Source organism: Amaranthus tricolor, chromosome 11 (assembly GCF_026212465.1).
Source record: "Amaranthus tricolor cultivar Red isolate AtriRed21 chromosome 11, ASM2621246v1, whole genome shotgun sequence".
Taxonomy (NCBI): Eukaryota; Viridiplantae; Streptophyta; class Magnoliopsida; order Caryophyllales; family Amaranthaceae; genus Amaranthus; species Amaranthus tricolor.
In genome coordinates this window covers 19,643,570-19,661,426 of record NC_080057.1, presented here as the reverse complement: position 1 = coordinate 19,661,426, position 17,857 = coordinate 19,643,570, and the positions used below count along the sequence as shown (strand labels likewise).

General features: G+C 33.3%; 2 protein-coding genes and 1 non-coding gene across 3 annotated transcripts; all 3 read right to left on the bottom strand.

Annotated features, from left to right (window-relative positions):
* Window positions 1-5,466: 5,466 nt before the first annotated feature.
* TRNAT-UGU (transfer RNA threonine (anticodon UGU)) lies at window positions 5,467-5,538 on the bottom strand. Its single transcript has one exon. It is a non-coding gene; the product is annotated as a tRNA-Thr (tRNA).
* Window positions 5,539-7,348: 1,810 nt separating this feature from the next.
* LOC130827171 (leucine-rich repeat receptor-like serine/threonine/tyrosine-protein kinase SOBIR1) lies at window positions 7,349-9,578 on the bottom strand. The gene has a single exon (XM_057692820.1). It carries the CDS (start codon window positions 9,456-9,458, stop codon window positions 7,551-7,553), a length of 1,908 nt encoding a protein of 635 aa, XP_057548803.1. The 5' UTR covers window positions 9,459-9,578; the 3' UTR covers window positions 7,349-7,550.
* Window positions 9,579-12,040: 2,462 nt separating this feature from the next.
* On the bottom strand, window positions 12,041-16,306 carry LOC130827126 (protein SIEVE ELEMENT OCCLUSION B-like). Its single transcript, XM_057692751.1, has 7 exons — window positions 15,948-16,306; window positions 15,761-15,874; window positions 14,860-15,308; window positions 14,244-14,353; window positions 14,024-14,166; window positions 13,461-13,943; window positions 12,041-12,809 (listed from the first exon to the last, which is right to left on the bottom strand). The coding sequence occupies exons 1-7, from the start codon at window positions 16,131-16,133 to the stop codon at window positions 12,192-12,194; spliced, it is 2,103 nt and encodes a 700-aa protein (XP_057548734.1). The 5' UTR covers window positions 16,134-16,306; the 3' UTR covers window positions 12,041-12,191.
* Window positions 16,307-17,857: the final 1,551 nt, after the last annotated feature.

The window sequence follows — 17,857 nt, the reverse complement described above, 5'->3', positions numbered from 1 at the left end:
TTTAATAAGTTTAGGTGCATGTAAGACATTTTTGAGGGTAAGGGATTTTCGGGAAGATGGAAAAAAAATATGCCCATGACCAAGAACTGGAATTAAATTACCATTACCAACAACAATAGCATTATTGAATTGATGCCTTAAAGAAAAATAAGGAAGTAAAGTACCTTGAGAGCGAGTCATGTGAGATGTGGCACCAGTATCCATATAAAATTGCTCATCCGGAGTAGATAAAGAGAGAGTGTTCTTAGCATGATCGATGTCCGTAGAAATATGATTCATAGAAGCATTAGTCCCGGTGTGATATCTTTGCGCCGGTCGTGGGCCAAGAAAACCATCAGAATACCCATTATTGTAAGAATGAGGAGGAGCCCAAGATGTAGTGGGAAAAGGGGCAGCAGGCTGGGCCCAATTGTGGCTGGCCCAATTATGCCAATTAGAAGAAGGAGAAGAAGATGGGCCCGAGTAGTATTTGCTGGGCCGAAAAGGAGTAGAGGACTTTGGCCTGTGCTGCTGCGGCTGCCAGGGACCAGAACCATTGGCGGAGCCATGGTGGCTGCCACGGTGGATCCGGCCACCACGACGAGTGTGGTGGTGGCCACCACGGTGGTGGGAAGAGCCGTGGATGTTAAAATGAACGGAATTTTTAGAAAACGAATCTTTGGTTGTGGTAGGAGAGGCCATGGAAAGAAAGAATAAAGAAAAGGAGGAGGAAGAATGATGGTGGCAGTCGTGAGAGGAGCTGGCCGGCGGCAAGGGAAAGTAAAGAAAGAGTCGGGATCAAAAACCGAAGCTTCTGATACCATGTAAGAATTACTCGGTTGTCTTTCTCATTAAGATTGATGTTAATATATACAAGATTATAACTATGCTTTAGGAAACAAAATATTTTCCTAATATTTTACATAATTACAAAGATTATACATAATATGAAAGAAATCAAGAGATATTATTATAAGATATTCTAATATTCTAATACCCACTGTTGATTATTGCGAACAATATCTTACTTTAGTTTCGAATGACTTATTTTGAAAATTATTTTTGTTTAGAATTTTTTATTGATAGTAAAAACTTTTTTTTTCTTTCTTCCTTTATTTGGTACGGTTTAAAATTATCAAAAAATGGACCAATTCACAAGCACAAAATTTTAAAACGAGCAAATCGTGATTCCTATCTACAAAGTGCTAACCTGAACAAATCATAAACTTTAAATTTAATTTAATTTGGTTTACAATTGTGACTATTATGATGGTGTTTGGTTTAGCATTCTTATTGGGTTTTAGTTAGTTTTGACTTTTAACTTTTTATTAGTAAAATAGTCATAAAAAGTATTTAGTAAATAACTTTTAAATTTGTTAAAAAATTTACTTTTAATTTAAAATCAAACAACTACACAAAATCATAGTAATTTTTCTCATTGGCTTTGATTTTGTCTTGTCTTTTTCTTAATAAAAAAACCAATTGTTCACTTCAAAAAAAAGAACATATTTTAAAAAGAACATATTCTATAACATAGTATATAATCATCATTGTAATTGAAGGTACTTTCACAAAGTTAACATATTTGTAATTTTTTTTTTAAAAAGAACATATTTGTAACTTAAAAGTACTAACTTTATCCGTAATTTTGTATTTATTTCACTACAATATTTTTTATTTCTCAAAGAATTTGTTACATACGTTTCAATAACATAATGGGCATTATCTAAAAAATAAATAAATAAAATAATAGGCATTACTATATTTTGGACATATTTTTTTTTTGTGTAGTATCTCCTTTTAATAATTTTGCCCTTAGACGTATTTTGATTAATTTTTTATACCGAATAAATGTTCTAACGAATTAAAAAAATAGAGAATTAAGTAGAGTCACACATTTTGTACAACTTTCCCTAATTTTTATAAAAAAATATTGTTAATAGTTATGGTTTTAGATGGGGTCAAAGATTTATTATATTTTGGTTTCAGATTATAATGAATAGAGTAAAATGACTCGTTAAATTACGCGCAATTTTTATTTATATAAAGTTGCACATACCGTTTGCTACTAAAGGTTAGTCATAAACAACCTTTTTGTTAGATTTATGATTAATAAGGGTAAGGTTGTGTACGTCTAATCCTATCAAACACCATCTTAAGTGGGAGCTACTTAATGACATTGGTGTAATAAATTAATAATTTTTGTAATTATTGTAACTAGCTAGTTTTGTTTAATAGTAATTATTAATAATTTGTTTTGTTTTATAGTTTATTACTCCTATAAAATTTATATTATTAATCGTTGTTATTAATGAATATTATTGTGAATAGTTAATGTTAATTATTTTGATTTATTAGTCTTTGAGAAAATGACGATGTATTAGAGTTCGAACAATATGTTCCAAACTCTAATATTACCAAGATCAAGTGTATGAAGTTTAGTGACAAACAAATTACGCTATCAATGAAATCGATGTTTGTAGGAGAAAATAAAGCAATAAAATGACACAAAGATTTAACGAGGTTCACCCAACTAAGGCTACGTCCTCCGGTGTGTAGTATCTCTTATAATATCAAAAGGAGTTCAAAGAACTCTCAAATATGAAGAATTACAATAGATAAGAGATATAGACTAGTGTTTGGCTTGGGGTATATTTTGTGGATTGATTACAATAGATTGAGAGCTCTCTATTTATAGGAGAGGTCATACTAAATTACATTAAGTATATTAAAGCTATGAATAAATGATAATAAAACATCTCCAAGAACTTGAAGAGTCAAAAACAACATCTTAGGAGTATCAGAAACATCGATCGACCAAAGCAGAGGCTCGCTCGGTCGAGCGGCCTGGTCGAGTGGCACTTCAGAGGGCTTCTGACAGAGTTGCTCGACCTTACATTGTAGAGCATCTTGAAACCTTTACACTTCTTCATTAAGTCTCATTACTTCCATGAATAACTCATTAATTCATACTTTAATCATCATCATAAACCACAATCATCAAGACTCATATTAATACACCCATTCATGACATACTTATGGGATTCCATCCCAAAAGTCACTACATGAATGCACACACCAAATGTGCACTCAAGTCACACCAATCATAACAGTCTTAAAAGAAACAATCGAGATTGAACGATTAGTAGGCTGGCTACTTGCTATTATACATTAATACATGTTCAACCGCAGCTCGGCAGATTCCCAATTAAACAACTTTTGAAATAAATAGTCTCTATATTTATGATTAGAGCTGTTCAAAAGTGATCCGATTTAAAAACCCGAATCGAAATCGAAAGTAAACCTATTCGAAAATGTGTTTCTTTTTTAGGTTTATTAAATTGACAGTACCGAACCGAAATTGTACCTAAACTGGTTGACAACCGAAAATGGGAAAGCTGAACCTGAGCTGTAACTGATTTTTGTAACCAACACATAACCGTTAACTGAGATTACCCAAACGTAATAATAACTGATTCGAGTCATATCTGACCCGAATCATGCTCGAAACTGAATTCGATCTGGCTAAAACCAACTTAACTCGAACGAAATTTTAGATCAAACCACTGTAAACCTGAACCAATTTTTAACAAAGAAGTATGATAGACTCATATTAAATCATCTTATTAGTCAATTTAATAAAGTGTTAGATATTTTAATAAATTAAATTTTATAAATACATGGTTTCATATATTTAGAGTTAACAATCAATAGTCAATGTTTATTTAACTACTTTTAATCGAATTAGATAAAAATTGATAAAACTTTATAATTTTAATTTTTGGCCAAACAAGTAAAAGTAACAAAGTAATAATGATTACTAATTGATTTGGATTTTAATTATTTTGCTTTAAGTAAAGGAAATCTTGTCATCAATTAAAAATTGACTAACAACTTAATTTGATATTGATTCGATCGACAATAATTAGTAATACGTAGCTGAATTCTGTTTTTTTTTTTAAAAACCCAAACCCGATACGTACCCGACAAAATCGAACCAATTAGTAACCGATGACAACCTGAGACCGATTGACACTCAACGCGAACTTCAACCAACACCAAACCGATGCTAACCCGATAGCTTGAATAACCGATCTCTAATCGAACCGTGACTAACCGACTCGACCTGAGTGTGACCCGTTGTAACTCACAGTAAAAAAATAACCAATCCAAATACAACCGAACCGAACGACACCCGTCTGAAACCGATCTGATCACTCGAATGAACACCTTTATTTATGACATACTTGATAACTATTTCTTTTGTCACAAATTTTTTTTATTTATTTTAAAAAAATTAAATATTAGATCATTTTATAATAACCGTCTCACGATGAGAGGGTCTAAATGAAGTATTTGTCATTAAAGCATTTAATTTTGGGCTCGTGACTATAAATTTTTTTACCTTGTTGAAATCAAACATATATTAGAAGGGACTTTTTACAACTTGTGGATTGTAGGCAACTGCATCACCAACTGTGCTACTCAATTTTTGGTATTAATAAAAGATTCTAATTGTACTTAATATGTGTTTAGCTGAACAACAAAGCTTAATTATGTACAGTTATAATTTTCAATACCTATCCAAAACCTAATTAGTCTTTTTTTTAGCTATCCCCTTTTTTTTTTTTTTTTTTTTTTTTACAATTCAACAGAACATACCTTACACTCATTTATTGAATTTTTTATTGACTTGAAAACATTATATATATATATATATATATATATATATATATATATATATATATATATATATATATATATATATATATATATATGAGATTTTGAATTATTTTTATTGAAGTTTTTATAATAATTATGCTCTCACAAAGTTTTAATTTTGGGTCCTCCACTGCCTCTATATTTATATTGAAATTAATTTTCTCGGTGGAAGATTAATATTAGATAAAGTGAATATATTATCTACGATATTTGCTTCGAAAGGTTTATATTCATGTAACTACAATGTTTGTTGATATTATTTCCTCTGTTCCTTATTAAAGTTCTCATAAGGAACGTTTATGGAAATTTATAAAAAATATAAAATTTTGAGAGTGAATATATTATTTAATTGAATAATAAATTTGATGGAGAAAAGTGAAAATCATAAACATTAAAAAAAATATTAAAAGAATGTTAGCAAAAAATATATAGGGACTAGTCTACAATTAATAAAAAAATATTTTTATAAAATTAGTGAAAAACACGTGGGAATCATAAAAATATAAAATGTTAAAATCAAGTCAGTGATAGATATGTAAGGACTATAATATATTAATAAAATATTAAATGAGGATTAATAATATTATTTATGTCCAAAATTTTTAATTTAAATAGAAGTATTTATGTGAATGAGAATTAGATCGTACGAAATGACAAATGAGAACAGGAATGGAGGATAATATTTTGACATTTGATTTTGAACTACTTGTGAATTTTGCATTTTCTATGAAAACGAGGGAACGAATTATCAAAAAAGAAATACAATGCCCCCATGCAGGATCGAACTACAGACCTTCAGTTTACAAGACTGACGCTCTACCACTGAGCTATAGGGGCTTCGTTGATAAAGCGTTACAATTGTGTGTAAAACTTTCTGTTTGCAAAAAATGGAGCTGCATTTTGATTCTGTAAGTTTAATTTCCTCTAATGTGTCGAATTTCCTTTAACTTCAATCTTCAATGGCAGATATTGTTTTCGAATGTGTTAATTTGGAATAATCACGACCTAATTTATTCCATTTTCAAGCTTATCCGGCGGATAAAAGCCCTAAGTTCTTTCGTTCTCTTTCTCCCCTAATTTTTGCTAAATATTGCAATCTCAATCTTCTAATTTGTATTTGATATCATTCATAATTTGACTAATACGGTTTCGTGATTACAGAGAGAGAAAAGAACGAAGACATGGGTTTCATGGATGTTGAGGTAATTGCGACAATTCTCCAGTTTAATTAAAACTTTTGTTGTATCTCAAAATATCTCTATTATGAACTAATTAAGTTATATCATGATTTTATTTTAAAATCAAGGAAGAAGTGTTAAGTTTGTCGCATATAGGCTATGGCGGTCTGGAAAAATGGTGTTTCATGTATGTTTGAAGCAATAAACACTTGAATTATTTGTTTTTGGATACAAAGATATGTAGCTCGTTTTAATAGAAGCGGCGACCACAATGTTTACATTCTGCTAAGTTCGCAAACTTTTTGCTAATGATACGCTGAAGACACACAAACATGCTGTCATTTTTCTGAATATTGAAGTATATGATTGCATAAATCGAGAGTTTTTTGTTAGAAAATAAATCACATGTGATCCCACGTCGAAAAATTAGAGAGAGGATGACTAACGTATATACTTGATCCCAGAAGCTCTCAAATTTATCAGTTGTGGACTTACGTTCTGTGTTAAGCCTCTGAATTCATTTGTTTGTTTGTTTTATTTTGGATTTCGCTTTTCATGTATTACATAAGTTTTGCCACTTGAATGAGGTCCTTTATGTCGATTTCTCTGAGAAGTATGTTTTCTTGGTCTTCATATTATCTGTTTCATATGTTTGATGTTATCGGATTGATTATGCTTTTAGTTTCATTAATGTTTGAAATCAATGGAGAGTTTTTGCTTGATGATAATACGAGGCATGTTATTAGATGGTTGTTATTCTCTTCATTTAGATGGTGAGACTTGAGAGAGCATCTGAGTTGTTAATATCCAATATATACCCCGTCAAGAAGCTCTTCTTCCTTTTTTATTTCTCTTCTTTTTAGGCAGGGGAAGCAAGAGGAGGAGGGATTATGCTGTTTTCTATGTGTTGATTGACATATATTTGTACCATTTCTTTTTCTTCGCATTAATTTATGTTGAATGTTCAAATTCTAGGAATTTTGTATGCATTTGATTAACTAGTGAACTTAATCACAGCAAATGCAACCACCGTGAAACTGAGTTGTGAGCTTCTACAAATCTTCATTCTACATCACAGGTTTGAAATTTCTTTGTGCTCTATCATTTGCGATAACCAGTAACCTTCTTGCTACGTAAAAAGTGTCACAACCATAACTTGCATCCAGAGACCATTTTAAGAGCTGCCACTATGCTAACTACTGCTGAATCAGAAAGTCTTAGTCACGTAATAGAATACGTTAGAAACGAATTCTTCCACAGTTACTGATGGACTTTGGAGGCAAACACAGACAACAGTTTCTGCTCAGATAAAAAATGTGTGGATGTAATGTCAGGGAAATTAGCAGCATTTGACTTGCACACCTAGAAATTTCTATACTGGTTAAAATCATAGTTAGAGTGAGTAAGAGTTTAGTGGATAAAATGTTTGAGATTGCACAATAAAAGGACCATTGAGTTCTAGTTGTGCATAGCAGTAAAAGATTTAATTGGTTTCATTTATCAAAGTCGTAGTTTATATTTTTTGCGTTTCAAATTATATAGACTCTTTTGATTCAAATACATAATGATCAACCAAATGTAAAGTACACTAGATGTTTTTTCATAGTGTAGAGATCATACTGTATTAGGCTATTAGTTATCATTCTTATAGAACATATTGCTAAACTTATTTTACAGACTGATTTGAAACAACATAGCCCTGACATCCGTACTGTTCGGCCTTTGTTTAGGGTCATCAAGAGTGCAAAAGCAAGCAATTTTTAGCACTTGAAGCATTTGTGATTCATACCCGTTTCCTATCAGCTTAGGATCAATTGCTTGCTGTGGCTCCTCTGATGTTATGACATTCCTCATCCACTTTACTTGGCTAAACTCATGTGTAGTTTGAAAGAAGTTATCCCCAGGTAGCTTTCCTATCACCAGAGATCCAAGAACCACCCCGAAACTGTATATGTCACATTTATCTGTGAACTTGTTAGTTTGGTAATACTCCGGAGCTATATACCCTACTGTTCCTGCAACATTTGAGGTTGAGATATGGGTCTTCTCAATTGACATTTCCTTGGCAAGTCCAAAATCTGCAATCCGTGCCTCCATATCAGCATCAAGAAGTATGTTGGCAGGTTTAAGATCCCTGTGAATGATTCTGGGGTTACTGCTTACATGGAGATATTCAAGTCCAGAGGCCACTCCAAGTGCTATCCTATACCGAGAAAACCAATCTAACTCTGCGTTTCCCTGTGCAAGTTTAACTATTAAGTCTTGCAAACTACCATTTTTCATATACTCGTACACGAGTAAATGACAGTCTGCTTTTGGGACATGAGCTAGCAATGCTAGCAAATTCCGGTGTCTGATTTTACCTACAGTTTGTATTTCAGATCGAATTTGACGCAATTTCTTATTCAACATTTTACTATCTTCTTTGGTGAGTTCTGCCGCATCTTTTGGGGGTTCTGAAACTTTCTTTATAGCTATGATTTTCCCATTACTGCCTGGTAACTCCGCTTTATATACTTTACCACATCCACCTTCTCCTATCACCTGCAAGTTCGCCAACCCTTCTTCATTTTCTAGGAAAGCAAGATCCTCTGCTTTCTTAATAAGCGGACTGAAGATGACAAGTCCCGAACCCTTTTTACTACCAGATATGATAGCCAAACATGTCTTCAATAACAACGAGAATATCACCCCGAATATTCCCCCTACAGCACCTCCCACAAGGAAGCCGAGCAGCCATACCGCTAGCTTATTCTTGTGGTGCTTCTTGTGTTTGGGGGGCAATGGGGAAGGAGCTTGTGCAGGACCCGAGCTTTGTCTATGACGAGCAGCAGGGGAACTATGATTGCTCCTACTTGTATTTTGCTCTTGAATGAATCTTCTTGAAATAAGGCTTTTTCTTGACACTTGTGAAGATGATATATATTCAACCCCTTTTAAATCAGGAAATGGGCCTTGAATATAATCATTTCCAGAAATGTCAAAAAACTGCAAATTCCTAAATGACTTCAAAGCAGCAGGAACTTTTTCAGTGAAAAGATTATTAGCCAGTGAGAGACTTTCTAAATTTGGAAAGTACCTCAAGAAGCTCAAGTCCCCTGAAAGTTTATTCATCGAAAGATCAAGCACTCGAAGACGAACAAGGTCGGATAATTCTGATGGTACATAACCAGAAAACCGGTTATTCTTGAGCTTAAGAACTTCAAGTTTCTTGCAATTAACTATTTGCTCTGGGATTTGATCAACAAGATAATTGTTGATCAAACTCAACTCTTTAAGCTCCGAGAGTCTACCAATTTCCGGGGATATGAACCCATCAAGCTGCTTGGAATTATAAACGATTCGAGTAATCTTAAGAACATTTGTGTAATTTACAACTCTCCGTTCACAGGATACCGCAGGAGAGTTGCAAGGAGTGGATGTAAAAGAAGGGTGGTGATCATCTATACCCAAATCTCTTTGGATAATTTTGAAGGCTTTATAATCCGAATCATCGAGATATAATTTAGCATGAGTAATGGAGAAGATGAATGAAAATAGCAAGCAGAAGAAGTGAAATCCAGTAAGTTTGAACTCCATTGGAGCTAAAATTAGAAAGGAGGGAGTTATGATAGTTGGATTGTGGAATTGGTTGATGTTTTTAAAATGTTAAATTAGTTTTTAAAGACTTTTTGGCGTGTAGAAATATAAGCTCTTTGGGCCTACGGTTGATCTTGACTTTGATTATTTCTACTATAACTTTGTAGCTTTCCTTAACTTGTTCTTTGGGCAACGGTGTAGAGAATATGACCCTATATTATTCTTTTATTAGCATCACTTGGTATAATTTTCATCTTTTTACTCTATTTAATTATAAATACGGTTTCTTATTTCAATGGTACCAAAGATTTATAGTTTTTTGGTTTGATTAGAATGGATTATATTAAAATGACTTATCGCTAATAAGGGTTCAATTAAAAATAAGCGTTGGAGTAATTAAATGATGTTATATTTATTTTTTAGAGTTATTTTTTTTATTGTTTGCTTACTCTTACTTTTCAAATATCATTTGTGGTGAATTTATGTAAGATGACAATTTAAGCCATTGTTAGAAGTTCTATGTAAAATCACAATTCTTGTGTGACGGTTTTTTTGAGAGATTATTTTTAAATGGGCTGACCCATTATATATTTTTAAAAATATTGTAAGTAGGCATTAAGAATGATGTAAGTAGACATTTAAGATATTGAAAGTAGGTATTAAGAAAACGGTAAATAAGTATTAAGGATAATGTAACTAGGCATTAAGAATATGGAAAGTAGACATTAGTTTTTAATGGGCTGGGCTTGATATTTCTCTCAAAGAGACTGCTCTCAAGAGATTAACTGATGTAAAATAGTATTTTTCGCTATTATTGGTCAATTGAAAATTTTTTTGTTATGACAAAAAGATACATATATTTGATTTTTGAAACGCTATTTTGATGGGAGGAGCTACTTAGTGAAATTCTACGTGATAATCTCTAATTATTGATATTTCTACGTAGTAGATAATTTTTGCAATGACTAAATGGTAACCATGAGTTAGTATAATAAATTGACATGATCATGTTATTGATTATTGAGATTAGTTGGTCGTTAAATAGGAAAACATTACTAAAATTCCGTCACTTGACATTTACTGTCTTTTTCCTTTGGATTATCACACATTTAACCAACATAATAAAATTCATATAATTTGAACATAAATTCAATAACATTATATTGAAAAATAAGAATTACGTGACATATTTGAACATAAATTTTATCACATAAGATTCATCAATGGTAATTTTTTATTGTGAAGATGATGATGAAATAATATTTCTATGATTTATTGATCATTAATTAATTGTGATAAGTGGTGAAGTGTGACGATCTATTATTTGGATCTATTTTTTAATTAGTATTGCTTCATATTTTTTGAAAATATGAAATAAATAAGTAACGTTAACAAAAAAATTTTAACAAATAAGTTTCGGGTAAACTTAATTTCAAAAATAAGTGTCTCCATATCTGAGCCTAAGGTCAGGTATGTTCGCAATTACAGACAGCGAACAAAAAAAATTGTCAAAATTGGCTATTTGCAGTTATTATACGAACAAAAGGAAGATAATGTTATAACGTTAGATAGGACAAAAAAATGGAAGTCATGTTTGTTCGCAGTTAACTGCGAACAAAATGTTTTACATTTTTTTTGTCCCGTATAACAGTTATGACATTGTATCTCTTTTGTTCGCGCCCTTCGCGGTTAATAACTGCAAAAACAATTTTGATCAATTTTTTTGTTTGATGTTAATAACTGCGAACATATCTGACCTTAGACTTTGACATGAAGACGCTTATTTTTAGAATTAAGTTTACCCGAAGCTCATTTTTTTTTCTTTTAGTTAAAATTACTTAATTATTTCTGGTTTTCATATTTTTTCGGTTTAACTTTAGTTTTCTTTCTTCACCCCTAATTGCAATAGTAGGCTCATGCTATTGTAATGTATATTTCACATTACTTTTGAAACATACGAGCCTCATTTAAACAAAAAAATTTATAAAATAAGGGTGAGTTCATTTACATTCTGCACTGCTTTTCATTTTAATTTGTCCTTTTTATTTTGCTCCTTTTCCTTTTTAGCAATTAGTCTCACTTTTATTATTTTAAGGGAAATTATCAATGGTACTCCTGAGTTTTGATACTTTATCAATGGTATCTCTAAGTTTTTTTTTATTATCCATAGTACCCTCGTAATATTGAGTGTCTTACAACCGTAGCTTTTTTTTAACTTTTTCCGTTCGAAATCATCCAAAACCGTTAACTTTTTTATGTTTAAATTGAAAAATAAAAGAAAAAAAGTTAACGACTTTGGATGTAAAAAAAGAAAACCGTTATAAAACGCTCAATAATACAAGGATACCATTGATAATAAAAAAACTTTGGGGTACTAATGAAAAAGTGTCAAAACTCAGGGGCTAACATTGATAATTTCCTTTATTTTAATCTCATCCACAAACGTATACTCGCTCTCCATCTTAAATGCTTTGTTCTATCCTTCACCTAATTTTTGTCTGATTCTCCAATTCAATTTCCGTTTCAACTAAATTTCACCCATAAGAGAAAGTAATAGATAGATTGAAAACCACAAGAAATTGTAAATAAACCACCTTAAATTACTACTTAATCACTTAATGCTCAGCAGCACACATTTAGAAAATTATAATCTAAAATCCTCTACAAGGATGATACATAACAATGCAGAAGCTAAAGGATGAGACAAATAGGTGAACGAAATTCATTTACAATTTAATCACTACAGCAGCGATACATAAAGTACTTCTCCATAACCTTTCCACACTCAGCACACAACACCTTTTCCGGAATCCCTCCTTCGACTCCCGGAAGTATGAGCCTGTTACAATGATGCGGAGTATGAAGCTGTCGTAAATGATCCTTTAAACCATGTACAAACCCGTTCACCCTTGCATTCTCTTCCCACTCTTCGAACATTTGAAGACTCTGAAGTATCGTGTCACCTTTTCCTCGAGCCATATCACATGACCCGAACCACATTGTAGCCCACCCTTGATCGCTTCCATCGAAACTAAGCACTGTCATTACTTCTTGCATTATGACATCAGTCTCGACATTCTTCCCATGTTGCATTTTCGAGTATAGCATGCTCTCGAGCCTAGTCCAAAAGTACCACATCGAGCTTAAGTCGGGCCAGTAGTGGCTTAGATTTTCTTGCTCTATGGTTTGTGTGATTTTCCTCATTCGCTCCTTTGCGTTGCTTTTACCAACATAGACCAGCTCTAACTCGATACCTAAAGCATGTGCTATTTGTTTCGCCGTGCTTGTAAATGTTCGTATCCAATCTATGTCTTCCCCTCCATACACACAAATGTGTTTTTCTTGTGTAATCTGAGAAAGATACACATTGTTCATCAATCAAGATAAAATGTGAATATTATTTTGATTTTAAGAAAAATTTAATATTAATAATTCAACCTTTTACCCATTCGTTGTAAATAATCTTAACTTTAGATTATTTATTAGTAAACCAATCTTTGCTCTTAATTTGCTATCAGCATACTAATAGAGTTTGTTGATAACAAACTAAGGGCAAAAGTTGAATTATTTTAAAATAAAGAAAAAATTACCGTGAATAATACAACTTATCGTTAATTTCCCTACAATAATACCAACTATTAATTAACTATGAATAATACAAACTTATGGAGTTTTTTTCCTAGAATAATACCAACTTTAGTTTATTAACTAATTTTCCTAATTTTTTTGTCATACAATCTCCTATAGTTTGATTTTTAACATGTTAGGTATATTTTGGGAAAACAACTATTCATGGTTAATCTAAAGTTGGTATTATTATAAGATAATAACCAAAAGGTTGTATTATTTCTGGTAATTTTTTCTAAAATAAAAGCTTATGCTGATAGCAAACTAAGGTTAAATGTTGGATTAATAATCTAAAGTTGAAATTATTCATAACAAATGGGTGAAAGGTTGAATTATAAACATCAATCTTTCCTTGATTTTATTTATTCAACATACCCAATTGAGAATGTCGGGATCAATGTTATCGACAAAGAGTTCAAGCCTCCAAGTCTCTTCCCTCCAAAGAGCGTCCTCTTTTATAGCCGTAAAAGGGAAGGCTATATTACCCCAAATCAAGAACATATGAAGGGCATTTAGGCTGGCCACTTTCCCTTGAGGGTCTAACACCACAAGGATCATTCTTTTGGCAAAGTGCCACACCTCTTTGATATACCTGATTGCTGCTGGCTCCATAATCTTCGGGTGCTGCAGCGTGTACCATGACATCGTCGACTGCAGCTGCTCGAATTTGTGCTGGTGTGCATCGGTCCAAGGGACCGACTTGTCTATTATCGGTACCCACACTATCTCGTATTGGAACTCGGGTCTTGTCCTTGATTTTTGGTATATATGGTCTAATATCGTCAGCTCTTCCTCAGAGGCATCGAGATCTGAGATGAGTATTAGCACCGTCTTTCTCTTCAGTGCTTCGACATGAACCTTTACATGACTTGCACAAGTCAGTTGTTACTAAAAATGGAAATTGAGAAACTATTCTATATGGGGTAATATCAGTTAACCTGTGATTTGTTGGACCCATCAACAAGAGGCTGAATGTCATCCTTCATGTATATCAAATGCCTTAGAATCCTTACGTTGTCTTGTTGCGAAATTTCGAAAACGCGCACAAGATTGTGGTATGCCTCGATGTGTTTCTTCTCGTCTGCAGATCCATTCATTTGTTTATACTACGACGACTTAACTGAGTCTGCGACAAAACAATATTGAAAAACAACTAACCGATATGCTGATAGCAAAGAGCAAGTTGATGCATGAGATGATCATGAATGTTCCTCTCCTTATGAGCCAAGCTTGACAGCTCCCACGCTTCTGTAGTCGATGTAACATACCTACAACAAACCGGAAATATTCAGCTAACATGAAGTGTCTAGGAACCAACACAAACAAAAGTGTAAGCTTATAGTTATAGCCTATGTTACTTGGACTCGGGTACGGATATTGGATACTAGTACGTGTCCAAGTTTCGAATACGTATAAATGTTTAATTTTTCGTTTAACATGAAGTGTCTAAATGTCATACCAATGTCCGAGCGTCAAGGATCAGACATGGGTACGTGAAGCAAAATAAAGAGCCTGAGTAACATAGATACTTGCAGCTCCAACTTCAAACAAGAGCCCTTTGAAATACACGTGTTGACACGTTTTTCAAACATGAGGCTAAATATTTTATTGAAAAGAGGGTTGTATGAGATTAACTCATGACCTACTGTCATGTTGATTTCTGATACCATGTTAAAAGTTCAACTCGGCCACACGCTTAAGCTGATGGTTTTAGCGCCAGGGTACTTACTTTACTAGTGATCTTGTTTACATAATCTAGACCAGAATAACTTACTCATAGCTCATTCCAATAAGGCCAGCAATTTGAGTGGTGCAGGCCACAACACTCCTTATTGTCCAATAAGCTGCAGTCGGAATATGAGTTATAGCGACAGATAAAGGCGGCTGTTCAGGAGATATATACTGATGAGGCAGATGTCTGAACTCCAAAATCCTTTTGGTCACATCCAGCATAGCCTCAATCAAACTGTTGAGTGCTTCGAATCGAGATTTCAGTGCATCCGAGTGCTCAATTATATCTGGAAGCTGCTTAAGGACAGCAACCGACTTTGCAAGAGCATGAGTTGGATAGAGCTGAATCACCAACCCGAACTCTCCATACGCTATTGCTAGCGCTGCAAGCGATATGGCTACTTTGGCATCCCACGAATAGTTCGAAAGCATGTTTAGAAGTGACATTGTTGTTGCATGAGCGTCTCCTCCTCCCGAGCATTTGCATGTTATCTGCAATTGCCAATTACATATGAATGAAATTTCCCTTGGCCATGAGTTTCTCTACTCTGTTTATAAAGTACTTTTCATTTCATTCCGTAAATGGAGAAGTTTTACACGAGACTTTTGTACGCTACTCTATCTGCCCCATTGAGATTGCTATTACTTACCTTAAAAGCTCTTTTATTTCAAAGCAGAGGTGACAAACAGCGCGTGCAAAGTGACAAATAACACATTTTCTGTTATTTTTTGGTAATGAAATGCCAAAAGTCACCATGCATTTGGTTTTGGTTATTCGAGGCCTAATATATAAACATAGAAAATACGACTCAAAATGTTTGAAACGACTCAGCACTTCAAAAAACCGTATGAGACTAAGATTTGCCTTTATCTTAACGAACATGGGCTTTCGTCTATGTAAGAAGAAAACGAGAAGAATATGGAATAAAATCATGCAATATTACCTCACAAGAGATCTTTTGAATGACAAAGGCTAATGTTTCAAGCATTCCATCTCCATCAATACAAGCTTCACTTGTCTTATCCTCCAAGTAATCATTATGTGCAGCATCTCCTCCCTGTATACATTACTTATTCCTTAATACTTAATACAATCGTCGAAAAAAAACTCGAATAAAGGAAGAAACATACATGAATGGTAGGGGTGGCGCGCCTAAAAACATCCTCGATAATGTCGAGGATAGGCCTAACATCCACATCGCGACCATCAGGCGCATGTGTGCCTTGGATCTGCTTGAGCATAGTGCTGTCGTCGGATGTTGCAAACATCCGACGGTCAGCCCTGCCCGTGTGCCTCACTGCTGGTGCACTTGCCATATTCTCCTAACTTAACACACAATTTACTTGATTTCTTACAATAATAATTGCACTGTTCTGTACTATCCATAGTCTTGTGAGCACAAGATTTTATAGTCATGGAAATATGAAACTTTAGATTGTTAATTACATATAAATTTCATTAAATAAGGTCTTAAAATCTTTGAATCAAGTTCCTTACTTGTATAGAACCTAAAGCCATACACTAGATAAGGTATAGGTAGCTTTGGTGGTCCCTTAGACGTCTTTACAGCGTCATTGGTGTTTCATTATAATTGTTGAGCTAGCAACGTGGGAAATTAGATTTTTCCAAAATTTTGATGTAAGGTGGCGAAGATACGTGGGGCCGGCAGAAGCTCGGCCCTCACGATCCGCTCTGGCAATTCTTTTTTGCACCTTTCTTATTTTAGACCCAGGTAATAGGTGGATATGTATGAAAAGTTCTATCTGTTAATCTGTTATGATTAGTGGGTAGGTGGTGGCCTTAAGGGTATGAAGTCTTATCCACTTCTACCCGCACACCCAACCAAATATAATATACTACTTTATATTAATTTTATACATTTCTATTAAAAACTATTGACAAAAAATTTAGAATATTAATATTATTTTATAATAAGGAAAATTTTCAAAAAATACCTAATAAATTTTTTTTTCAAAAACTACCTGACAAAAAATACCTAACAAAATATTGAGTATGGACTAACCACTTTCGTTAGTTTACCGTTATCTTTTTGCTTTTACTCGTGAATGACTTGCACATGAGCTTATTAATTAGATTATTTCCCACCAAATATTCGAGCTCCTCTCAATCCTCTCACTCCTTCACCCTGCTCTTCTCATCGTACACTGTTCAATAAGCCGAAACATTAAAGCTTAATCGACTACATCAAAGGACATTTGATTGGGAGTCAAACCAAAAGATGACGGTCAACTAACAACAGTCATTAATTGGTACTCTTTTTTGGTAAAACTTTTTTTATTTGATACTTTTTGGAAAAAAAAATTTATTTGGTACTTTCTAATAGTTTTTCCTAAATTATTGTTCAAACAAAATTAGATGTGCAATTATTGTAAAGATTTATGAAGTATATAACGCGGACTTTGACCAAATGTGAGAAGAGTGTAAGGTGTGTATGCCCATAATAGCTAAGTATATATCCAGTTGACCATAGTGGATGGGGATGGATTTAATTGCATACTTAGGTGGGCAGACATGGGTATGAAAATTTTACCCTCCATGAGTAATAGGTGGGGTGTGTATTGTATAAGTATGGAGAAGGGCATACTACATCCACCCGTTCATTTTATGATTCGCGGATTTTATCATCCCTACTTGCAGGTTCGTATAGAATATGTATTGTTACAATTTACAAAATAGCAGAAAGTTTGTTGCCATTACCAATTTCCTTTAAACTTTAACTTTCTGACTTTGATAGAGTTTATGTGATCCCTAAAAAGTTTTAATACCTACTTGAATATCTCCGAACTTTAGTCTTTACTCTTTACAGATGGACTATAATTACAACTTACAAGTCGTTAACGTCAAAAGTTTGAGTCGATATTGGATCCTTTGGCTCAAGTTACTGTAAGGAATTTTATAAGCTCTGATCTTCATGCATGTAAAAATTATTTCCTTAATTAAGTAAAGTCTATCTAAGTTCGTTTCTAAGTCTAGATAAGGTAGATATTTACTTAGGGTTCAGAGTTAAAAAGGCTCAATA